Raw genomic sequence first — 26,484 nt, 5'->3', positions numbered from 1 at the left:
CTTAGAGGTAGCAGTTTTATTCTGACCAGGAATCCTATTGAGTCCTGATCTTGGACTTAATAGCATTAGTGATGAACTGATAGAATTAATCGGAGGTTGTATGTCACACTAATGAAGTTTTCTTCCCTTTCATGGCCAGGTGTGCCAGATGGTGCCAATGCCAGCCAATCATCTCCCTGTTGGCAGCACCATGAGCACTGTGCACCTTTCTTCAGATGGTACTTACTTCTATTGGATCTGGTCTCCTGCCAGTCTGAATGAGAAAACACCTAAGGGACATTCTGTCTTCATGGACATTTTTGAACTTGTGGTAAGATTCACTCTTTCGTTTTGTGTCTTTGCAGAGAAATTTTCATTTGGTTTCTTACCATATTGGTTTACAAAGGACCCAAGAAAGTTGGAGTATGTACAGTACGTCCACTCTTGCCTCAAAATTGGTTTTTCTTTTGGATTTCTTTGGAAGTTTGTTTGGAGTTGTACAACACAGATAAAGCCAAGCTTTCTGAAGTCTAATCTAGCAACAGGGTGCAGATGATAATAATGTGTAGACAAGGGGGTTTTCAAGTAGAAATGCTCATGGGGCTTGTTGGAAATGTGGAACTAAATTGCAGTGGCAAGATTGGGACTATAGTAGATATTGGGAGTCTCTGAGAGAGGATAATTAAAACCATGAGAAGGTATTCATTGAGTAGATACTAGCTGACTGCCTACTGTGAGGCAGTGTTGTCTTTAGGTGGTGGGAATACAGGGATGGGCGAGGTGAGCAGGATCCTTGCTCTGATGGAGCTTTTATTCTGCCTGGTGGGTGGGTTACAGTCGTAGCGGTGGAGTGACAAAAATTAACCATAAAGAAGTAAGCAAATAAGCAGATAAGATAATTTTAGGTAGTGAAGGAAAAATAGTAGTTAACCAGATGAAGAAGTTGGGGAGTAGGGGAGAGGAGAACATTCTAGGAGGAAGAGACCACAGGTGCAAAGGCCCTGTGGCAGGAGCAAGCATGTGTGTGTTAGGAAATGACAGTGGGCCAGAGTGGCTAGAATGCAGAGGGGAGACGAGAGTAGGAGCCCTGGTAGACTAGAATTGTACTTGTCTACTGTGGTAGCCTGTAGCCACATGTGGCTATTTAAATTTAAATTAGAATTAAGTAAAACTTTAGTTGCTGGGTCATATTAGCCATGCTTCCAGTGCTCAGAAACCACATGTGACTGGCTTCTGTATTAAACATCAATGATCTAGAACATTCCCTCTGTTGGAGACCTGTAAAAGAAAAAATTTCCCCAAGCCAATCTGTGACAAAACATTTTTTTAATGATGTAATTTATAGCCTCCTTCTGGGAAGAAATTTGCATTCCTCAAAAAAAAAAAAAACACTGAAGTAATTTTTGAATAAATTTTAGTAGGAGTTAAACTTCTTCTGGGAAACCCATCTCCTATCTGCCAGCTAACCGTCAGTCAAGAGTCCAGTATCATAAAGTCCGTTCTCTTCTTTTTCTATGTAGTTTCTCAGTTTACTCATCATCTTTTTTATAAGATGCTCCGGCCACAGTGAGTCTTTGAATTGGTCTGCTAGAGGTTGTACTACTGGAACGTGTGTTCATAATTGTCAGCAAAGCTTTTTGTTGTTGTGGTTTTTAACAGACTTACCAGCTGGCTAAATGATTTAGGTCTTCATCCTAAGTATAATGGGAAAACATTAAAGAATTTCCCCTTTCTCTGACATGTGACAAGCGAGAGCCCCTCACCCTGGCTGCTCCGAGGGCTGCTTCTCGAAGGCACTCACTTTCATGGTTTCCACTTTCCCTTCTTCTGGTGGTTGCCTTCATTTCTCTAAAAAGCTTTTATTGCTATTTTTTTGATGTATGCACTCCATATATTTTGTGTTCTTTTCTTCCTTGCGGTAGATGAGGTTTGGTCCAATTCCTACTCTTTCTTCTTCCTCATAATGTATTTTGTTCCTCTTTCAGAGGTTTGTCTTTGTAATTTGCAGCAAAACCTGTATTTCTTGTTCCTCAGCTCTAGCCTGCATCTCTCATTCCTCTTCTTTAGGAGATGGAGATAGTGTCCCTTCCTGTCTCTTAGTGGGAGGCAAACCTAGACTTGAAGTGCGTGTATGTTTAGGGGAAAACCGAGAGGAAGAGATATGAGTCACCCCTACCAATCTTGGAGAGTCTTGGGAATTGGAGGCACGAGGTGTGTCGTGGAGCCATGGTGAGAGGCGTATAGGCTGAAAGTTAATAAAAAGAATTGTCCTCCCTTTTGCTGGCATACACATTTGTGCTCAGATACTGGCTGCCTAGGTGAAAGACTGGACTTTATTTTCTGAAGAAATTGAACGATTCTGGAAAAAAAGATCTCCATATACGGACTTTGGGGTTCATTTAAGGAAAAGTCTTGCTGCCCTAGTGAATCACCCACAAGTGACGTCTTCCAGTAAGCAAGCCTCGACCATGTGCACAGCATTCCTGATTAGTGCTGAACTGTTTTAAAAAGAGCAGATACAAAAACAACAACAACAACAAAAAAACCAAAACAAAACAAAAAACCAAAAACCAAACAACCCACCCAGAAACAAAACAAAACAAACCCCAACCCAACAAAACCCCAAACTTTGGAGAGGTTTGTGTGGAGAGGAAGAGGAATAGATTATCATTATTTTGCCAGCATTTTTTTTTCTTAATTATTGAAGCCAGGTGATGAGTACATGAGGGAGCTTGTTATTATTCTTTTGTGCACATTTAAAAAGTACTGTATTAAAATTTTTTTTAAAGCAGACAACCAAGAATCTAGGTCAATGAGGAAGACCTCCAGTATGAACACTAAAAATCAGAAAAACAGCCAATAGCAGTGGAATAAAGCTTGGTAAACACTAACCCTGTGAGCTATGAGAAGATCTTGCATTCATACAACAACACAGGAGGGCGTGAGAAAAGATCTGAATGGGCAAGAGCTCCTGGAATTATGACTATGGTTGTCAACACTGGGGAAAAAAAAGAAGGGTTAAAGATATGAAATCTCCTAGAAAGTAGGACAGAATAGAATAAAGAACAGTAAATAGGAGAGAAGAGATAAAAAATGTAAGGAGCAGTCCATCTAAAGTCATAGTAATAGAAAAAAGAAAACAAAAAACAAAGAAGGAATACAAGAGAAATGTCAGACTGAAGGACCCTGGTGTCTAGATTAGCCGGTACCTGACACAGCGAATGAAAAATGCCCACACCGTGGCACACCATCCTGAAATTTCAGATGATCAGGGTAAGAGAAGGTTCTGAAGCTTCTGGAGATAAAAATCCTGTACAAATGAGGCATAAGGAAAGCCCCATCCTATTCAGTAGCATTATTGGATATACAAGCAGAGTAGGGCTCTCAAAATTCTGAGGGAAACTGATTTCCAGCCCAGAAGTTAGTCATCCAAAGGGTCCGTCAAGTGTAAGGCAATGGAGATATTTTTAGACATGTAGTTATTACAATCAAAAGCCCAGACCTGCCCTGGAGGAAATAGAACAACTAAAATAGCCTCTGTCAGTGGTATGAAATGAAAAGCTGAAGGAGCCTGCGTTAGATTAAAAGAACAACCTTTGAATCGTTTTTGGAGTCTGAAACCATTAAACATTTTAGAGACAATTTGGAATTTGAATATAAAATGAATATTAAATGAAACCAGGGATTATTTTTAATTTTTTTTAAGTATGTGCATTGTAGTTCTATAAGAATGTCCACATTTTGAGAGATGCGTAGTGAAGTATTCAGAAGTGGAATTACGTGTCTGAGATATGCTTTAAAATGCTGGAGCAAAAAAAGTGACAGGTCAAACCCATGTGGCAATATCTGGGTTATAGTTGAATCTGGAAGGAGGTTCACTAGACTATTCTCTATTTCTGTGTGTTTGAAGTTTTTCATCAAATAAAGTAAGCATCACTAGCCACTGGTTGAGCAGCTTCTAAAATGCTGACTTGGGAAGCTAAACACAGATCTCTGGCTTACTGCCTCTGGTATGTCTATGGAATGGAACACTGTATAGCCATTAAAAAGTATGAGGCAGATCTGCATAGACCAAGTAGATTAATTGCCAAGTTACATTGTTTAATAGAAAAAGCTAGGTTCAGAATACTGTATTCACTGCCTGCTGTGTGATAAAAGTTGGGGTGGGAGAGGTGGATTCCTTCTGCAATTGTCCTCCTACATTAACAGCTTTCCTCTCAACAGATCATTCACCAGAGGGTACAAATACATTAGAGGATATCCGGTCTTACAGGGAAAGAAGAAAACAACTCCCTTGACCCATACCCACCTCCACTCTCCTATCTTTGGCTTCCCTTTACAGCACTACTTTTGAAAGAGTTTATTCTTACTGTTTTTATGTTCTTTCCTTCCATTCTGTCTTGAGCCTGCTCCTGTCAGTCTTGTATCCTCACCCCATGCCACCAGAATAGCTAGCTCTTCCGAATTTACCGGGGACTTGCACCTTACTAAGTTCAAGGTCAACTTCCTTGTCTTTTTACTTGACCTTTTAGCAGTATTTCAGGTGGTTTATCACTCCCGCATTCTTGAAACTGTTTCATTTGGCTTGTGGTAGCACCCATAGGACTTCTCCTGCCACTGGTTGTTCCCTACCTCTCAACAATTATGAGCTTCCAGACCTGTTTCCAGGATGCCTTCCGTCGCTGTCTGATCTTACTCCCTGACTGGTCTCCTACTGTTTTGTAGCTTTAAACACCTCAGTGTACTGATGGTGCTCAAATCTGCTCAGCCAGAACCTGTCCCCGGAGCTCTGGCTGCATATTGATGTGGGTGCGATTTGTATGTGCACAGGATATGAGACTTTTTCCAGTTGGAAGTCTGATCCTCACTGCAAGCTAAATATGCCCCCAGCCATACTCCTGATTTTACCCCCGAGCTGCTCTTCCTGGACACTTTCCCTTTTCAGTTGATGGCATTTGTGTCCTTCTAGCGCTGTCCAGGGACCTTTAGTGTTACTTTCTTTTTAAGATTTTATTTGAGAGAGAGAGAGCACGAGCATGAGCGGGGGGAAGGGCAGAGGGCGAGGGAGAAGCAGACTCCCCACTGAATGCAGAGTCCAACTGTGACCTACTGTGGGACTCAATCCCAGGACCCTGGGATCATGACATGAGACTGTCAGATGCTTAACTGACGGAGCCACCCAGGTACCCAAGACCTTTAGTGTTACTCTTGAATCCTTTTTTCCCCTCCCAAATTCCGTGTCTAGTCAGCAAATGCTGTCTGCTTGACCTCCAGGGTGGGCCTGCCTTCATCTACTATTGTCTGCACCTACAGCTCTCTGTGTCTCACACTGCTGTAGCCACAGCCAGCCTCCTTGCTCACCTGCAAACACACCAAGTGTGTTCACACCTCGGGGCTGTCGTGCTGGGCTGTCCTCTCGCAGATAACCATGTGGCTTGTTTTCACTTTTTTTTAGGTCTCTGCTTCAATAAGCACCTTATTAAAAAGACCTTTCTTACCATTCTATAGAAAACATTTTATATGTGGAGCACCTGGGTGGCTCAGTTGGTTTAGTGTCTGACTCATGACGTCAGCTCAGGTCATGATCTCTGGGTCGTGGGATCAAGCCCCACGCTGGACCCTACACGCAGAGTGCTGAGTCTGCCTGAGATCCTCTCTTCTGCTCCCTCTGCCTCCTCCTGACACTCTCGCTCGTGCGTGTGCTTACTTTCTAAATAAAATTGAAATTAAATTTACTTGAAATTAAATCCCATCCCTTCTTATCCCTTTTACCCTGCTTTATTTTTCTTTGTAACTCATTACTATCCATTTATTTGTTTATCTGTTGACTGTCTTCTTGGCCTAGAATGTCAGCTCTAGGAGGGCAGGGATTTGGGTCTCTCTTGATGACTGCTTTGTCCCCAGCACCTCCAACAATGCTTGGCACACAGTAGGTGTTTACAAAATCTTCGTTGGATGAACGGAAGCACCAGAAATTGGTTGCCTCAGGGCGCCTGGGTGGCTCATTTGGTTAAGCATCTGACTTCCCCTTGGGTCATGGTCCTGGGATTGAGTCCCCTGTCAGTTTCCCCACAGCGGGGCGTGTGCCTGTCCCTCTTCTCCCTCTCCCTCTGCCCCTTCCCCTAGCTCATGCTCTTTCTCTCAAAAATCTTAAAAAAAAAAAAAATTTGGTTGCCTCTAGCTAGGCTTGCTTTCTGCCTTTTTGTTTTAAAAGTTTAAAAATGGGCTTAAAAATCTTAAGTAAATTTTTAGTAATCTTTATGTCAGTGTGAGGCTCAGACTCCTGACCCCGAGATCAGGAGTCGCATGCTCCATTGACTGAGCCAGCCAGCTCCCCCCCAAATACATTTTTGTAAAAAGAACTTGGTTAATAGCATTGAATTCTGTTGAGAATTCAAGATTGAAGCTGAAAGAGGTTGTTGAATGGAGAATAGGGAGGCCGTGGGTAGTAGACTTAGCAAGAGCAGTTGTGGGGACTGGTTGCGGTGAAGGCAGGTGGAGTTGGTCAAGTATGGTGAAGGGGTTAAGATGAGAAGAGCAGCTAATTCTCTCCAGAGGTTTGTCATGAAAAGGAGAGAAAGGTGGAGGTAGTAGTGGACTAGACTGTGGGGATGTTGAAGTATTTTTAACTTTATTAATAAAATTTTAAATTATTGAACAGATAAAGTCATCTTCAAAAATGACAAATTACAGGGCTTAGCCCTCTGATGAACTGCCTTGGCCAAACCAGACAAAAAAGCTTATCTATAAAATGAGGGCGTTTGAGTAGATGATTCAAAGGGTTCTAGCCCTGAAATTCTCCATCCCCCCCAGCTTCATTGAGGTATTGCTGACAAATAAAAAATAAATTTTTAAGGTGATAATTTGGCATATGTGTATATTGTGAAATGGTTACCATAATCAAATTCGTTAATATCCATCACTGCATGTGTTCACCACGTTTGTGTCTTTGTGGATGGTGACATTCAATATATGCTTTTAGTAACTTCTAAGTATACACTGTGATTACCTGTAGTCACCATGCTACAGATTAGATGCCCAGAACTTACTCATTTTCTAACTGAAAGTTTGTACTCTTGACCAGCATCTCCCATCCCCCCCCACAACCCCTGGCAACCACAATTTTTTCTATTTCTGTGAGTTTGACATTTTTTTATCTTTCAAAGTGAGATGATACAGTATTTCTTTCTCAATCTTATTCATTCACTTAGTATAGTACTCTCAAGGCCCATCCATGTTGTCACAAATGGCAGGATTTCCTTTTTTATTTATTTTTATTTTTATTTTTTTTTATTTTTTTTTTTTAAAGATTTTATTATTTATTCGACAGAGATAGAGACAGCCAGCGAGAGAGGGAACACAAGCCAGGGGGAGTGGGAGAGGAAGAAGCAGGCTCATAGCAGAGGAGCCTGACGCGGGGCTCGATCCCATAACGCTGGGATCACGCCCTGAGCCGAAGGCAGACGCTTAACTGCTGTGCCACCCAGGCGCCCCAGGATTTCCTTTTTTAAAAAAAAGGCTGAATACTAAAATTCTTTACTTTTCTGATTCATGAAAAATTTTAGTTTCTAAATAGTATAAATATTTGCTACTTAGATGTGGCTAATGATAATTATTGGAAAGAATTAGGTTTACTGTGAATTATGATTTCACCCAGATACTTGGAAGTACTGATAAATTGCTCTCCAGATTTAGTGTACATTGTTTTGAATACTTTTTAAAAATAATCTATTTACATAGTCATAAAATTCGAATGATACAAAAGTCTCTCACCTACCTGCCTCCTAATTCATTTTCCCTCCCCAGAGGCAAAGAATGTTAACACTTTCTTCTGTGTTCTTCCTAATATGAACATGTACAAATACACATGTATATTTTTTTCCTTTTCTGTTTTTACACAAATGGTAATTTGTTATACTTTTTTTTTTTTTTTAAAGTAAGCTCTGTGCCAGCATGGGGCTTCACCTCACGACCCTGAGATCAAAAGTCACGTGCTCTACCAACTGAGCCAGCCAGGTGCCACCCTCCTCCTGTTAAAAAAAATTAAGTAAACTCTATGCCCCGTGTGGGGCTTGAACTCACAACCTCGAAGTCAAGGGTCACATGTTACATACATTCTGTACCTCATGCAAGTGAGTAGTGAGAGGGTGGTGATGGGTAAGGTCAGATAGGTAGCCGGGGCCGTTTCATGTAGGGCCTTGCAAGGTGTTTGGATTTTATTCCAAGGAACATGGGGAGCTCCTGGAGTTTTGAGCAGGATCTGGCTTTAATAGTTCATGGCAGCTTTTGGGTCAAGAATAAAGCAAGATTTAAAGATCCTTAAAGAGACTAAACAGCTATAGAAGAGACCATATACTGGCTTTATGATCAGGAGAGAAATTAAATATATATTTTTTTGAGAAAGTGCAAGCGTGAGTGCAGGGTGGGGGGAGAGGGAGAGAGAGAATCTCAAGCAGCGTCCACGCCCAGCGCAGAGCCCCACACGGGGCTTGATCTCACAACCCTACATGACCCAAGCTGAAATCAAGAGTTGGGCACTTGACCACCCTGAGCTACTCAGGCACCCCCAGAAATTAAATATTAAAAACCTGTGTTTGGCACCTCGAATCCCACCAACTTCCGTTGTCATTTTTTATGTAAAGTCATTGAGTTTGATCTACCAAACAGGTGCATTGGTATTTAGGACTGAGGGAAAACCAAAGGACTGAAGGCTGGCTAAAATGAATAGGTAATCGGAGCAGGATCTAACTGGCTTGCTGGTCTCTCAGAATGATTTCTGATTAACTCAGAATGGAGTAGAGAATTAATCATCTTATAAGGTAGACTATAGGAATATAATTAGGAGTACAAAGTGAAGAAAGGGAACGTAGAGAATACCCTACCTGACTAGCAAACTATTAATGTGAAGCAACCTCTGACTGGGGGTATTTCAGTTATCTTCTCAAAAAATGACCTCAAAACTAAGTGACCCCAAGCAGTAACGACTTAGAGGTTGGCGGGGCTCCGTTGGGAGGCGATTCTTCTCTGGGGTGAAGCTGAGGTCACACCTGCAGCTTCATTCAGCTTGGAGCTTGGCTGGTGCTGTGGTGGTCAAGACCACCTCTCCTTCTCCAGCTTTTCAAGAGCGCAAGCGCTCCTCAAGCCTCTGCTTGCATCGTGCTTTCTGCCGGCCACGCCAGAGTCCGCGTGGGAGGGGACTAAACAAGGGCGTGACTCCAGGATGCGTCGTTCCCTGGGGCCGCCAGTGGGATAGCCTGCCACTTGGAGTCACAGGCTTTTGAAGTCTAAGACACTTAGACTCTGGCCTTTAAGACTGTAGAATAACTGAATCTTCCATAACTTCTTTTTTACCTTTGCAGAGCACGTTTTTTACATCTTCTGTTTTGTTCTGAGGTCTTCCTGCCCCCACATATATACTCTCTATAAATGCTGTTCTTTAGATAGATTCGGGGATGATTTTATTGCCATTTTGTCCTCTTTAGTTCCTTCTTAAACATATGGTCCACATAGTAACGACACTTTAGGTCCCTTCTCTTTTCCCCGCAGGCTTATTACTTCCTTTGAATGATGATCTGGATGACTGAGATGCCCTTCATTCATTGGTATTAATCCAGTACCTACTACGTCTCTTTGGGTAGCAGGGTAACAGGCCTTTGTTTTAAAAGAGCTCACGTTAGGGTGGGGAGTTAGTAAGAAACAACAAAACCATTTCAGCTAGTGGTAAAAGAGGCAAGAAAATAAAACAGGAGGATGTGACAGTGAGTGGGGTGGAGGTGAGGAGCTACTTAGTTCACCCAGCAGATCCGGTCTTTCCAAGGAAGGACATTGGAGCTGAGACCTGAGTGATAAGAAGCCATCCATCCTGACAGATAGGGTGACCAACCACCCCAGTTTGTCTGGGGCCGAGATTTCTCCGGTCATGGGACTCTTGCTGCTAAAACTAGGACAGGCCTGGGCAAACTGGAACAGTTGTTTAATTCCAGGAAGAGGGAACAGCAAGTCACAAGGCCTGGAGTTACGAGGAAGCTTGGCATTTTGGAGGTGTGACAGAAGGCCAGTGTGGCCTAAAGCATAGTGAGAAAGGGTGAACAGAAAGCAGGCTAGGCTGGGAGGTCCATGGAGGATGGACCATGTGGGCCTTAACAGTAGTTTGGGTTTTATTTTAAGTGTGTCGGGAAGCCACTGAGACCGTAAGGACATGGTTTTGTTTACATTAGTGAATGATCATTGGCTGGTGTGCAGAGAGGAGAGCATAGGTGTGCCAGGGTAGAAACGAGAGGCCAGTTAAGAGTCTGGTTCAGCCCTCAGGCTTAAGAGGATGGTGGCCCGTGCGGGGAGGCAGCCAGGAGGGAAGCTTCTTGGCACTACTAACCTGCTGTTGCTTACTCCTCTTAGGCTCTCTCCGTCCTTTTAGATCAGTAGCTTTTCAGTCCTGAAGAGCTTCTCTGCCAGGTAGAGGTTCCCAGATTTACCACTTTGTGCACCAAATCGCAGCCCTCTTTGCTTCCCCAGGTGCTTTATCAGCCGTTCGGTATTTTCAAAGTACTTGAACACAATGGCATAATTTTTTTAAGGTCTCCATTGATTTTTCTCATGGGGCCGGATTGGGTAATGCTTTTGAATGCCAAGCTTAGAGTGATTGATTTTTATCTTGGATGCCTTTGAAGGGTTCTTCTTAGAGTTGTGGGACATAAATAGAGCTATGCTTGGTAAAGGTTGCTTTAGCCGGAGGGTGGGGGGAGAACCATGTGGATGTGTTACATTTTGGGCGACAGTAGGCTATTCAAGAGGAAATGCCGGGGAGTGGGAGGCAGTCCGAGAGGGTGGGACTGGATCTCAGTAGCAAGGACGGGTCTGTTTATAGGAACGTGGGAGTCACACCACGAAGAGGTGGGATTGGATTCAAGTGAGGACGCTGGTTTGTTTATTCAGCAAGGCATCAAGTATTTATTGCTGTCCCTTGAGTGCTGAGGATGTTATGGTGAACCAGGCAGCAGAATCCCTGTTCTCGGGGAGCCGGCATTCCGTTGGGGTGGGGGAGGTAGAGAGCAAACAATAAATGAATTAATGAGTAAGCTAACTTCAGAGAGCAGTGAGTGCTCGTGCGGGTAACAGAACAGGGTGGCGTGCTCTGGCCTGGGGAGGGGTGGAGGTTCTTTAGATTGGTAATCAGGACGGTCTCTTTGAGGAGGTGATATTCTACCTGAGACCGGAATGATCGGAAAGAGCAAGCGTCGGGAAGATCTCGGGGCAGAGTGTTACAGGCAGAGGTCTTAGACACCAGAGGCTGGGTCTAATCCTAGGCAAGCTTCTGTTTAAGTAAGTGGAGATGTGAAACCAGAAAATATGAGAGCAAGGAGGGCAGGGACTGTGTTGGTTCTGCTCACTAGCAGAGTACCTTACACAGAGGTCAGTGTTCATATTAAAAAGACACAGACCAGGATTGTAGTCTACTACCAAGACTGAGGAAAGAGAACCCCAAGAAGACTGGCAACCATGGCAGAGGCCACATGGAAGATAAGGAAGAGGTAGATGGTTTTGGTTTCAGGTTATGGGTAAACCATCAAGCATGTCCACTTGTTCGAGGGGGCAGAGTTAAGTCCCTCTAAAGGGGGAGGAGGTAGGAACAAGGAAATAGAAGGAGCATTTTTGAACTCTCCAAGAAATCCTTTCTCGTATCGCTTGTGAATGTGTCATAGAAGTCTCCCCAACTATGTGCAGCCCTCTCTGGGACCTTTTTATGACTGTGCTTCCGAATTTGCGTGCTTTTTCTTGCATCTTCTCTGTTAACCAACCTTTCATGTTGGACTCCTTTGCTTTTTATTTGCTTCTGTTAAGCCTTGCCTCTCTGCACTCGTCGTATTCCCTCTTGTCTCTGTACCCCACAGCAGCAGGCCCGTCCCACTTGCCTTTGCAGGTGGCACCAGTTTCTGAGGCTCTGGCCAGATCCAGGAGCTTGGGTCTAGAAGGGGGCAGGGAGACGCGGAAGCTGCATGAGGTGTAACTTGAGACATTGGCCAGTGAATGGAAGTGGAGAAAAGGGACGGTACTTCAGTGACCACCGAGGTCTTGTTTAAGGTCTGTGTATCCTTGAAGCCACAAGGAGGAAGACATAGGGGAGACTGATGATAACGGGGCGGAAGGAAGTTAATTAAGGGGGCTGTTAGGAGGCAGAAGCGGAAGGGTTAACCTTACACTGCAGGAGGTGAACACACTTCTAACTCTGAATTAAGAGGAAAGGAAGGATAAATGAGGCTGGATACAAAGATGCTTGAGTTGGAAGAGAGATGAGTGGGAGCAGCTTCCAGTAAGTGGTCTGGATCTTTGTAGCAGGAAAGACAGCTAGGTGCTCTGCTTAAAGTCAGGCTCGAAATTGAAGGAATTTTGGAATCCCCACTGTAGAGATTCTGCTGGAGAATCAGATGTTGAAGGAAGAACTGCCGAGCACCAGCGAGGATTCAGCTGATGTCGGCATGTATTTTTAGCAGACAAAGTCTGCCTTTCTCCAGGATTGCTGCGCCAGTGCCCAAGCAGCTGGGGCTAATGTTAACTGCTGTCAATACAGAATTTGGATTTTAGCCACTAATTATATTTCAAGAAGACATTATCTTCCTAGTTGCACTTAATAGTAAATCAAAAACGGATTGATTTGTTTCCTTCTCATCTTACTTGTACCTGTCAGAAGCTTGTAATTAGTGAGAGCTGCCTGTAGAATTCAGTATAAGGAATTTTAATCAACAACCTTTTGTAGAACTTATTAAATTTGGCTAGCTAAAAAAATTAATAAATAAAACTTGCTCACTGCTTTTAGAATCGATGCGGTTAGGAAAAATGAAAGCTCAAACTTACCTTGCCTTTCTTTTGTTCTCAGTAGTTTCTGTAGAACACTCAAGTTTTGAGGCATACATCTTCTCAGGTGCAGTTTATCGAGACGTTTTTGAGCAACCAGATCACGATGATACGATTTTCGAGTAGAAATCTGCTGACTTGGTGGAAACCAGTATCACTGAAGGACGGACCTCTTTTTCTTTAAATACTAGGTTGAAAATGGTGTATTTGTAGCCAATCCGCTTCAGGAACGCACAATTCTAATGAGAAAAGAGGGCGAATCTGCCAAAAGCATTAACGAGATGCTTCTGAGCAGACTTTCACGCTACCGAGCTTCCCCATCCGCAACGCTGGCCGCCCTTACTGGCTCCACCATCTCCAACACACTGAAAGAGGACCAAGCAGGTATGCTGCCCTTCTCTGACTGTGCCTCTTTATCTTGTGTAGCTCCGTTCTGCTCTGGATATATTTTTTTGAGACTTTATTTTTTAGAGCAGTTTTAGGTTCATAGCAAAATGGAGAGGAAGGTAGAGAAATTTCCCGTAAGCCTCCTGCCCCCACACATGCCCAGCCCTCCTCATTATCCAGCGGTGGTACATTTGTTGCAGCTGGTGAACGTACACTGACATGACATTATCACCCAAAGTCCAGACTTGACTCTTGGAGGTGTGCATTGGTGGGTTTGGACGAATGCATGATGGCAGCTCCTCATCATCATGGTATCGTACGGAGTAATTTTACTGCCCTAGAAATCCTTCGTGCTCTAGCTGTTTATCCCTCCTTCCCCCAGTCCCTGGCCACCACTGGTCTTTTTATTGTCCTCAGAGGGTTGCCTTTTCCAGAATGCCCTGTAGTTGGAATCACGTAGTATGCAGCCTTTTCAGACTGGCTTCTCTCACTTAGTAACCGGCATTTAAGTTTCCTCCATGCTTGTTCATGGCTTGATGCATTCAGCTTGTGGTTAGTGAGAGCTGCCTGGAATTTGGGCAGTTCGTTCGTTCTTTCTTTCTTTCTTTTTTTTTTTTTTAAGTTTATTTTTAGTAATCTCTACACCCAATGTGGGGCTCAAACTCACAACCCCAAGACCAAGAGCGCATGCTCCTCTGGCTGAGCCAGGCAGGCGCCCCTTGGGCAGTACTTTTTATTGAGTGCTTACGGTATGCCATAAAAAGCACTTGGCTTTACATAGTTTACCTTTTTATCTCCTTTTGGTCCTCCATTTTTTTTTTTTTTTAATCCAAACTAATACATGTTGTTGGCTAGGGACATGAATTGGCATGAATCTATAAAAATTCAAAATGGCTCTGTATTTAACTGTAAATACCTTATCATTACTGTTAATGTAAATTGATTTCATGTTTAGCATATGCTTCGTAAATGTAAAAAACTCATGCTTATCATTGTCTTCACTAAATACAGTCTTGGCCAAGCAAATAAGAGGCAAACCTTCCACAACGGAGATTGCTTTTTATAGAATTTATCATTTAGTGTTTGCACTTTAATGTTTTTAAATAGATAACGCATTTACAGAGTTTGAAAGTAGAAACAATATAAAAAGGTATGTACAAAGAAATCTTACTCTCATAGCCTGGCATATTATACTTTTTGCCCCTACACTGCCTCCTATAGGTAATTGTGTTTATTTTTAATTAAGCTTACAGAATTTTTTATGCAGATACAATTAAAGACAAATTTATGTGTTCTTATTTTCCTCCTTTTTAAAATAAAAGGTAGCCTACTTAAACACGCTGTTCTGTACTTTGAAACCAAGAGTTCTCAACTGAGATAAGCCCTTAAGGGGCTCATGAACATACTCCCCCAAGTTTTATACATCTTAAGTGTATCCATCCTGATTTTCACCAGACTTGCGAGGCCATCTATTACCGAAAAAAAGTTAAGAACCATTATTATATATTTTTTAAAAGATTTTATTTATTTATTTGACAGAGACAGCCAGTGAGAGAGGGAACACAAGCAGGGGGAGTGGGAGAGGAAGAGGCAGGCTCCTAGCGGAGGAGCCTGATGTGGGGCTCGATCCCAGGACCCTGGGATCACGCCCTGAGCCGAAGGCAGACGCTTAACGACTGTGCCACCCAGGCGCCCCAAGAGCCATTATTCTTGATGAGTTTGCAGATTACACCAACTATGTGACTCTATAACAAATCATGAACTATAGTAAAAGATAAGGCTAGAAAATATGCCATATATAGAAAAATGCATCTGAATTAATAGATGTTTAACGACTTTAATGCAACTTTATGCTTTAATCCTTTCATATGCTGACATGTTGGGAAGAGAAAATATTTGTGATTAATTCATTATGAGGCTATTAAATACTTATTAGTTCATATTAGAATTTAAGGATAGAATTTTATTTTCACGGGTCTCTTATATCAAATATAGGTGAGGAAATTATTAATAGTTGTCATAACTTTGGTATATGGATAATTTGAATGGTAGAAATACTTCGTAGAGGATGGTCCTTTTACCAAAATAAACAGCTTCCTGACAAGCTGAAGGCTTGTTCTGGGTTTATCCCTTGGGAGAAAACTGAATCCTACCCTAAACAATAGAAGTACTAAAGGAATCTTTGTTGCAGAAGGAAATATGGGCAAGATCAGAAGGAGAACTCAGAAGGCAAGGGTATATTTAGAATTCTGTGAAAACTGATACTGTATTCAAAACATGTGAACTCATACTTTTATATATATTCTCTGCACATTCATTAACGTGATGTTGCTGCATAAAAATTCACCAGTCATTAGACTAAGTGACTTTTGACAATTCAGCATTCAAAGGGTTTAGAATGTTTTACTCTGGGATAAACTAATACCTGTTACCATGTTAATGTGATGTCTATTAAAACATCTTGGTGAAGATGTTATGCTCACAAAGTTACTAATTTTCCAATCATTGCCCTTTTTGGGTTTCTCCTGTGTGGAAATGTATGCCCCTGAATTTATGTCCTGAATGAAGAATATATTTATTGAGGATTTAGAGGTTTGTGTGTGTGTGTTTTTTTTAAGTATTTTCTCTTTTTTCCCCTTTAAGATTTTATTTATTTGTTTGTTTATTTGTTTGTTTATTTGATAGAGCGTGTGCACACAAGTAGGGAGGCGGGGGAGAGGGAGAGGGAGAAGCAGGCTCCCCGCCGAGCAGGGACCTCTATGCAGGACTTGATCCTAGGACCCCGGGATCATGAGCTGAGCAGAAGGCAGACGCATAAACGACCGAGCCACCCAGGTGTCCGAGGATTTACAGTTTTAAGTGGAGCTGTTTAGAAGCACAGGCATTGAAAATAAATATCAGACAGATAAGGTTTCACTCTCCTCATTTTTCTAATGTAAACCATCTAAAGACAATTTTACATCTATCTGGGCAGTTCTGTTTTATACCCTGACAGCTTCTAGGTAAAGCATTATGATTGACTTTCTGTTGCCATTATCAATCCTCACTGGAGTAATATATACGAAATCCTTAAATTTGCATTTTCAGATCTGCCAGCAAGGAAGAGAGATTAGAGTGCATTTTATACCTCTTGATTAGAAGTAATAATAATTTAATGATAGTTTATGTTGCTGACCTAAATGCATATATTATATATTTAATATAAATTACATATATTATAAACCTATATATAAGGGGTTATCATAAATCATGCAGGTGTAAAATTGTTCTGTGATATTGTGAAAGCTTTTATTTTTTATTAATTAGTTATAGGTTGAAATTTCTGGCTGATTTTATGTTTGGAGCTGTTTGTAATGAATGTAATAAGCCAAACCTGTTAAGAATTTGTTCTGTATAAAATGAAAAGATATCTGTTGGAGTGCAGTTTCTGGGAAACACAAACAGTAGGATTCTTCTTTCGTTCTGAGATCTAGTCCATGTGGGGATTCATTCTTTTGAAAGAAGTTTTGAGACATAAAGGCATATTGAATATTGGGAACACCTTTGAGAAATGTTCAGCTCATGAAACAGGGGGCTTGGGACCCAGCTACTGGGCCAGGAGATCGTTGTTTCTCCTTAGTTTACCACTTCTTGGTGTATTTTCTAAATCTGGGCACATCCTTGTTTGAATATGGGACCCCTTCATTGTACTGTAGTCTGTTTTGGCAATCAAATAAGTCTGGGTGTCAAATACTTATCACTATTTTCATTCCTTTTGCCAGCAAATACTAGCTGTGGGCTACCTCTGAAAATGCTTCGGAAGACGCCCATCTATACCTGTGGCACATACTTGGTGATGCTGGTCCCGCCTCCGGGGGGGTCAGGCAGCTCTGCCACCCGTTCTCTTTTTGGTGGAACAAGTGGTTTGTCGTCTCTAAAAAGTAAGTGTATTTTATTTGTGGCACTTTGCCCGATTTGTCTGTAACTTTTCAATTTAAAGCTTTTCTGTTAATGATGTTAAACTTCTCTGTTAAAGGTGTTTGCAGTAGCTCATTGAAAACAACAAAACTTATCTATACAGTTATAGGTTAGGGGGAATTAAAACTATAATTTTTGTGGATGATACAGTAGTACACTTCTGAAAACCATCATCTTGTAAAAGTTACTAGAAATAATAGTTCAAGACAATTTTAGGAAATAAAATACTCTATTGCCACATTATTTACTGATGACGTAGCAAGAGCTTGACCAACTATGAATAGAATTCCAAAGCTATTAAATAAGTATGTGAAATGCCTCCATTTTAGGACACATAAAAAAAATGTGAAGCAAAAAAGGTCTAATTCGGAAATAAATGTTGTTAATGAAATATATATATATGTATGTGTATATATATATATTTATAAAAGAAGGAGGCATATTATAGTAATTAAAGCATTGTGATTTTGGCTTCAGAGTAGGCAAATAGGTGGAATAAAACATAGAATCAAAATCAAGAGTCAAAAAATGTTTCAGGGCATCTGGCTGGCTCAGTCGGTAGAGTGTGTAACTCTTGGGGTCGTGAGCTCGAGTCCCACAGTGGGTATAGAGATTACTTAAAATCTTAAAAAAAAAAAAAAATAAAGTTTCTTTTACATTGCCATTTTCTTTCTTTTTTTTTTTTCTTTTCTGTTACACACATTTATTTATTTATTTTTAATGATTTTTTATTATATTATGTTAGTCACCATACAGTACATCCCCGGATTCCGATGTAAAGTTCGATGCTTCATTAGTTGCGTATAACACCCAGTGCACCATGCAATACGTGCCCTCCTTACTACCCATCACCAGTCTATCCCATTCCCCCACCCCCTCCCCCTCTGGGGCCCCCAGTTTGTTTCTCATAGTCCATAGTCTCTCATGTTTCATTCCCCCTTCTGATTACCCCCCCTTTCTTTATCCCTTTCTTCCCCTACCGATCATCCTAGTTCTTATGTTCCATAGATGAGAGAAATCATATGATAATTGTCTTTCTCTGCTNCTTTCTCTGCTTGACTTATTTCACTTAGCATTATCTCCTCCAGTGCCGTCCATGTTGCAGCAATACATTGCCATTTTCTAGCTTTCTTATGTTAGGGACATCATTTGACCCCTCAGAGCCTCAGTTTTCCTACCTGCAAAGAATAAAAGGAGAATAGTATCTCACACTATTTTTTGGTGATCATACGCAATAAAGTTATGTTAGAGTATTTCTAAGAAACAACAAAAACCCAAGTGTTCCTTTCATATATGGTAACACTTTTTGTGTTTTTCCTTAAAATTTCTTTAGACACATAAAATTAAAATGTTTTAAAAATCTGTTTGTTTGGGGTGCCTGGGTGGCACAGCGGTTAAGCGTCTGCCTTCGGCTCAGGGCATGGTCCCGGCGTTATGGGATCGAGCCCCACATCAGGCTCCTCCGCTATGAGCCTGCTTCTTCCTCTCCCACTCCACCTGCTTCTGTTCCCTCTCTCGCTGGCTGTCTCTATCTCTGTCAAGTAAATAAATAAAATCTTTTAAAAAAAAAATGTTTGTTTTCATTCCCAATATTTCATATTCTGTCCTTCTAAATGATTTAGTTATCCCATTAAAGGGTTATATTTCATATGTAGACTTTTAAAAGGCATTTCGTACTCTAAGCCTGAAGATATAAATTTGACCTCAGCAGTTTATACAACATCATTTATACTAATATCAATCTTTAGGCCATTTCAAGTACATTCAACATATTGCATGTGTTTGGGATTTAGATATTTGTAACAACGCTCTTTTGTCTTTAGAATCAAATTGGTTGTTTTCTCTAACAGTTCATGTAGCCAGAATATCCCTCTAGTCCTTGGAAAAATGATACAAATTTACTATCAATCTCTTCTATTAATACTAGCTTTACTGAGATATAACTTACATACCATAAAATCTACACCTTTTAAGTATGCCCAGTTCAGTGGTTTTTAGTATATTCAGAGTTGTGCAACCATCACCACTATAATTCTAGAGCATCTTCCATCACTTTAAAAAGGAATCTCCCGCCATACCCGTTAGCAGTCACCCCTCTTTCTGCCTCACCCCAACCCCTGGCGTCCACTCTTCTGCTTTTGTCTGTATGGGTTTATCCCTGGACTTCTCATATTTATGGGATTATATAATGTATGTGCCTTTGTGACTGGCTTTTTTTTTTTTTAATGTTTTTAAGGTTCATCCATTTGGTAGCAAGAATCATTACTTCATTCCTTTTTATGGTGAATTTTATTCCATTGCATGGATGTACCCCATTTTGTTGACATTTGGGTTGTTTCTACTTTCTGGCTATTTTGAGTCATACTGCTATATGAACATTCATGTACAAATTTTTGTGTAGGCATGTGTTCACTTCTCTCGTGCATGTATGTAGGAGTAAAATTCTGGTCATATGGTAGCTATATGTTTACCCTTTGGAGGGGCTGCCAAACTGTTTTCCAAAGTGGCTACACCATTTTACGTTCTCATCAGCAACATAAAAGAGTTCCAATTTCTCCACATCCTCAGTGACATTTATTTTCTGCTTTTTAAAATTACACCCATCCTAGTGGGTATGAAGTGGTATTTCATTGTGGTTTTGATCTGCATTTCCCTAATGACAAATGATGTTGAACATCTTTTCTTGTGCTTATTGGCCATTTATATGTCTCCTTTGGAGAAATATCTATTCAAATCCTTTGTCCATTTTTAAATTGGGTTATTTGTCTGTTTACTTACCATTAGTCTTATTAAACTCTTTTTAGTCTCCTTGGCATGGCTTTGTCACTCAGTTGAAATTGGCCGCATTTGATTAAAGCAGGCCTTCATGGTGCCATTTTTTCATGAGGCCAGAGCTTACACAGTGATTCTATTTTAGGCCAACAAATCAATAAGTGCTTAAATTTCTTCTGTCCTGTTCCACATTGGTCGCTATGGAGGCTGCCCAATAAGTGGAAGAAGTGGTGCCTGCCTCGAGGAGCTCCTGGTCTGGTTGGTTGGGAGAAATGCTGCTGGTGTGTGAAACAAGTAGAGAATAACATACAATCCTGTATCACTGCCTGAGCTGCGGGGAGCAGAAGCAGTGCTGCAGAATCTGAGAGAGAGGGTTATTGCAGAGCGGTGTAGAGAGGCGATATATCCTGGAGTCTTGAGTTTAAGTCATAAAAAACAGGTATTATGCATATAAGTGGCCAAGTTGGGAAAAGATGTATGTGCAGCAAACACAATGAAAAAGAGATAAGGCAGGAAGATCATTTGTTGGCATGCAGGCTGGCACAGTGGAAAGTAGAAAAGAAAGTGTTTTTTTTTTTTTAAGATTTTATTTTATTTATTTGTCAGAGAGAGAAAGAACACAAGCAGGGGGAGTGGCAGGCAGAGGGAGAAGCAGGCTCCCCACCGAGCGAGGAACCCGGTGTGGGACTCAATCCCAGGGCCCTGGGATCGTGACCTGAGCTGAAGGCAGATGCTTAACCGACTGGGCCACCCAGGTATCCTGAAAGTACAGTTTAGATGATAGCTTGGATCAGGTGTGATGAGGACCTGGATTACAAGGGGGATGGGAACAAGAAAAAGGAACTCCAGAGACAGTGCTAGAATTTTATGTTGGAAAGTGGGGAAGAAATAATAATATGTATATGGTGATACAGGTCCTGTAGAACTGTTTTAACTCATTTAATCTTCACAATAACTATATAAGGTAGGTACTTCTATTATCTGCACTTTATACATGGGGAAATAGAGGTTCAGTACATTTTCCAGGGTCATACAGAAGTGGTAGAACTGGAATTCAAATGTAGAAGCCTGGAGCCCATGCTTGTCATCACGGCATTACCCTGTGTTAAGGGAAAAGGCCAAAGTGTCTCCAAGTTTTAGAGTAGTGCTTGGAAGGACAGCAACCTAGCTGTGTTTGCGTGTCCATTAACCTTTATTGAGCAGCAACTATATAAAGTATTTCTTGTAAGTGACATTACCTAGTGATGTAGTGATCATAATTCCTCTTGCAATGACCCTTTTCATAATCTATATTAGAAAATATATGCAAAAGTTGCCATTTTTTAAAGATTTTATTTATTTATTTGAGAGAGAGAGTGAGCAAGAGCACGTGTGCAGGGGGAGAGGCAGAGAAAATCTCAAGCAGACTGCTTGCTGAGCACAGAGCCTGACGCGGGTTCAGTCTCACAACCCTGAGGTCATGACCTGAGCTGAAATCAAGAGTCAGATGCTTAACTGACTGAACCACTCAGGCGCCCAGCAAAAGTTTCCATTTTACAAACATTTTGAAAAATGTGGCTCACTACTTAGGAGGACATTTTGTGACTGTGTTCTTTTTTGTGGTTTTTTTTTTTTTTTTAAGATTTATTTATATGAGAGGGCATGCTGGCAAGGGGAGGGGCAGAGGGGAGGGGAGAGAGAGAGAGAAGAGCAGACTCTGCGCTGAGAGTGGAGCCCAACATGGGACTTGATCCCGTGACCCCAAAGTCATGACCCAAGTCGGATGCTTAACTGATCGAGTCACTCATTGCCCCCTTTTTTGTGGTCTTATGTTTGTATTCTGTGTCCTCATTGTTACCACCAGTAGACAACAAAAAAGGTGTTATTTTTATGAAAGTCTTGTTAAGAGCCTAAAGTTTAAACTTTGAAAAGTAGACTGTCAACATAAGGCTTATTAAACACCTTAGTATTTGTTTCCAAAGTCCTTGCCTCTAGCTTGGTGTATAATATTTCGGATGGTCAGTTCACAAGTCGTGCCGATCTCATAGATGCTGCTGGAAGCTCGCTGGGGCGTGGTGCTCTTGTTCCAGGATTGGGTAAGAAATGCCCACTTTTCCTTGGAAAATTCAAACTTTTAGCAATTTCTCTGAAAAAATCTTGCCAATTCCCTTTTCCTTGTAAGAAAGAATTTTTTGATGCTACCTTTTTTTTAAGGATCAACATAAGACACAGCCATAGGTGACATTCCTCTGCATAAATTGCTATTGAAGATACTGTCCACTAGGTTGTATGATGAGGCCCGTAACAAATTCTTCTCAAAGTTCGTGCTGTGAAGAGGTTTACATTGGTATGCTGCTTATTGTTAGGAAATGAACACTATGTAATATATTGGATTTTCTCTTTGCCTGGGCTCCTAGGAAGCTCATATTTAAGCTTTGGGCTTGGTTACTAAGGCTTTTACTGTGCGTTAATGTTCACTACTCCTGTTAATACCTGGGTTTTGGTTTAAGCCACTTAAACCCTTTTGGAACTTAAAAGGGTCACAAAATAAGTCAGTTACTAAGAACTGTCTATTCCATGAGACCTATTCCATTCTCACACAGGAGTTAAGCAAAGTAGAATTTGAGTCCTGCCTTTTTGCTGAGCCCCGATCTAATGCTTTGCCAGATAAAAAAAAATGGGACAAAAATGTGGGTTGTCAGCAGCAGAGAGAGTCGCCCTTCCGTTCTTGAGCAGGGCTTCAGAGGATTATGCGTACAGGCAGATGATGACACGGCAGTTGAATAAAGTGTGTTCTTTTCGCAGGTGCCTGTTATGATACAGTGAACAACATGCTGTGGACATGTTCGAATGATTATATTGATCAGTGGTGTAATCCAGGGAACCAGGCCTTTCATTACGTCTGTCAGAGACTTGGAGTCAGCCACATCATCACTGAGCCCAAAGGTGAGATGCACTCATGGTCTTATGGGAATAGATTTTGCCCTCATGAAATACGAGAGGGCACAGTAGTGTTAGTAAGTGGTAGCATAGCCCAAGCAACAAAATGTGTCAACAGCTTTCCCTCTTTGAACTTGAAACCTAACATCCTTGTTGCCTGATTGGTTTGTTTATTTATTTATTTATTTTTAAAGATTTATTTATTTATTTATTTGAGAGAGAGCATGAGCAGGAGGAGGGGCAGAGGGAGAAACAGACTCCCCTGTTGAGCAGGGAGCCTAACATGGGGCTTGATCCCAGGACCCTGGGATCATGACCTGAGCCAAAGGCAGATGCTTAACCTACTGAGCCACCCAGGTGCCCTGCCGGTTTGTTTTGTTATTAAATAAATAACTATGTAAATAAACAGAGGATTTGAGACTTTTTTAGAGGAAACTGTTATGTCACTCTAAAATTGTCAGAACTTTGGTGCAAAAGCTGATTCTTTATTTGTACTTGCCATGGGATTATTTGCCATTGTAATGGTTTTGCATTGATGACTTATTTATATTAGAATCACCAATAAAGGATGTATGTATTTCTTAAGTTACTATTAATTTAAAATCTCGTGGCTTTAAGGTAAGCTATAGTGATATGGAGGAGCAAATCCTCTCCCCATAAAGCAATGATAAAATGGACGTGATTACCAAAAACGACTATTTCTAGGCTCTGGAAACTGACCAAAGGCATACACCAAATTGAAAAGCAAATATTCTTAAAAACCATTGAACTTTGGGTAAAAACAGTGGAGTCTGTGGTACTCTTAGCTGAGGATGCTCCTGTCTCCCACATTAAGCTCGGTCAGTGCAATAATCCCACCAGGGTGGGACAGATCATGTAAACCAGCAGCTTTGCTTCCAGAGGGGAGTGACCTGATTTGGAGACTTACCGGCTCAAGGTATTGGAGCATAGCCTTTGACTCAGATTAGATGATCCCTAGGAAACAGGCTTACAAATAAAAATAAATAAGTAAATAAAAGTACACAGATGAAAGAAAGTAGTAATTAAAGTAGAAACAATTAAAAAAAAAAACCAGCTCAAACAGAAGTCAGTAGCTACACACTGTAGGCAAAACTCTGATGTTAGCAGTTGAAAACTAAAGCAGCCTTTATATATATATATATATATGTATAGAAAGATCTAAAGGAAACCCTGTTGAAAAGATGCAAGTATGATGACTATGACTTAAAAAGAATTTCAACAAATAAATTTTTGAAAAAAGAACCAGTTGGAAATTCTGGATTTGAAAAGTCCAGTGACTGCAAAGAGCAGCTCAGCAGCAGATTTGAGATGGTGGGAGAAATAAATCTTCAGCTCGGACGTAGGTGGATAGTGTCTTCCAATTTGAGCAGAAAAGGACACTCTTGGGGATCCTGGTCAGCTATTTTGTAGAATGTCCTTTAGTTTGGGTTCATCTGATGTTTTCTCATTTTTTTTTTTTTTTTAGATTTTATTTATTTGAAAGAGAGCATGAGCAATGGGGAGGGGCAAAGGGAAAGGGAGAAGCAGGGTCCCCACTGAGCAGGAGGCCCAACGTGGGACTTGATCCCAGGACCCTGAAATCATGACTTGAGCCAAAGGCAGACGCTTAACCGACTGAGCCACCCAGGGGCCCCTGATGTTTTCTCATTTTGAACTGAGGTTTTAGATTTTAGGGAGGAATACTGCAGAGGTGAAGTGCTTTTCTCATTACATCCTATCACAGGGTACGTGATATCAACATGATTTATTATTAAAATTGATCACCTGGTTTGGGGCACCTGCCTGGCTCAGTCGGTGGAGTTGCTCAGTCGGAATTGTAAGTTTGAGCCCCACCTTGAGTGTAGAGATTACTTAAAATCTTAAAAAAAAAAAAAAAAATCACTTGGTTTAAATGCCACCTTTCTTCACTGCAAAGTTCCTATTTTTCCCTTTCCAGCTAGAAGCCAGTCATTAAGCCCATGCTTATGGGAAGGGGGGGATTAAGCTCCACCTCCTGGAAGGAAAAGCATCAGAGATCTTGTGGACATATGTTAATTACCACAGTAATTAATGTTTTGTGGGAGGTGATACTTTGAGGCTATGCAGTTATCAGATTTTTATTCTTGAGTTAGTTTGGTAATTTGTGTCTTTCTAGAAATTTGTGCATTTCATCTAAGTTTTCTTATTTGTTGGTGTGAAGTTGCGCATACTGTTTCCTTATAATTTTTATAGGGTCAGTGGTAACTTCTCTACTTTCATTCCCGATTTTGGTATGTGTGCAGACGTACTGAAAATCATTGAATTGTGCACTTAGAATAGGTGAATTTTATCTTAAATTCTATCTTGATAAGGCTGTTGGGGGATGAAAACACAGCAGTGGCGTCTGACTCTTGGTTTCGATTCAGGTCATGATCTCTGGTCCTGAGATAGAGCCCTGAGTTGGGCTCTGTGCTCAGCAGGGAGTCTGCTTGTCCTTCTTCCCCCACATGCTTTCTCTCTCTCTCTCTCGCTCAAATAAATAATCTTTTTTTAAAAAGGCAAAAAGAAGAAAAAAGTCGACTATGTATTAGTGCCTCCCTAATTCTCTCCAAGCTTCTTGCTTAATCTCTAGACTTTATATTCACCTCTACTCAGATATCTAATAGGCATCTTCAACTTGTCAAAAACAAACTCCGTATTTCCCTTTTCCAGATCTATACCCGCTGAATCCCCTGTATGCTAGTATAGGGATCACAGTTCCTTTATACACTTAAGCCACAAAATTAGAGTCTCTCGGACTCTCTTTCTCTCACATCTTACATCCAAATGGACATCAGCCAATCCTGTCAGCTCCGACCCTCAAGATTGATCCCTAGTCCAGCCGTTTCCCACGACCTGTGCTGCTACGACTCTCACCGAGGTGTCGGTGGCTTCGGCAGGTGATCACAGTGGCCAGCTCCCTGGTCTTCCTTCCTACTCCCTCCACGGTTGCCCTTCTCCGCCCCCTGAGCACATTTCTGCACAGCAACCAGAGTCTTCTATAGTCTCCGTGGTCAGGTCTGTCCCTCCTCTGCTCAGACTCCTCCACTGGCTTCCCATCTAACTCGGAATAAAAATCCAAGACCTCATTTATTTGGGTCGGTCCCAGAGCCTAACTTTCAGAAAGTCTTTGGTGAGGACGAATAGTACCAATCTGAATTCTGTTGTAAAAGCAAGGACTCAAGACACAGAAGAGCATGGAACCCAGCCTGGCCCTCCAGTTAACATACAATTGAAAAGTTCAGATTTGGCCAAGTTTACCTTCTCTTTGGTTTTCCTTGGGTCCTTTCCTCATAGCTCCCAGTGCCCACAGTTGTTTTTGCAGCTCCAAGTTCCCCCCTACCCAGGCCCACCTCTCCCACACTGCCTGCTTTCCTGTTCTTTGACGCAGTTCATTTCAGCTGGCTTAAGGGGAAAAGCAGGTTTTCGTTTTTTTTGTTGGTTTTCTTTTTTCTTTTTTGTTTTGTTTTGTTTTGTTTTTCATTTTGCCTATTTAAATTATTTTCACCTCCATCCCCTGAATGGCCATGACCATCCATGGGGTGTTTATTATTATGTAAGAGGATGCTTGTGAACCCTCAGGGTTGAACTGATGGCTCTCTA

General features: G+C 41.4%; 1 protein-coding gene across 7 annotated transcripts in view; it reads left to right on the top strand.

Moving 5' to 3' along the window:
• The window catches only part of HECTD4 (HECT domain E3 ubiquitin protein ligase 4), a 187,781-nt gene that overhangs the window by 67,187 nt on the left and 94,110 nt on the right, over window positions 1-26,484 (top strand). For all 7 annotated transcript variants that reach the window (XM_034638583.1, XM_034638580.1, XM_034638584.1 and 4 more), the window contains exons 7-11: window positions 140-310; window positions 13,020-13,212; window positions 16,977-17,135; window positions 21,906-22,019; window positions 22,729-22,869. In XM_034638583.1, the coding sequence (XP_034494474.1) occupies window positions 140-310; window positions 13,020-13,212; window positions 16,977-17,135; window positions 21,906-22,019; window positions 22,729-22,869 (778 nt within the window). The remainder of the gene's footprint in view (window positions 1-139; window positions 311-13,019; window positions 13,213-16,976; window positions 17,136-21,905; window positions 22,020-22,728; window positions 22,870-26,484) is intronic.

This window comes from Ailuropoda melanoleuca, chromosome 12 (genome assembly GCF_002007445.2).
Source record: "Ailuropoda melanoleuca isolate Jingjing chromosome 12, ASM200744v2, whole genome shotgun sequence".
NCBI lineage: Eukaryota > Metazoa > Chordata > Mammalia > Carnivora > Ursidae > Ailuropoda > Ailuropoda melanoleuca.
The sequence above is the reverse complement of the archived record's forward strand: the minus strand, read 5'-3'. Positions and strand labels throughout refer to the sequence as shown.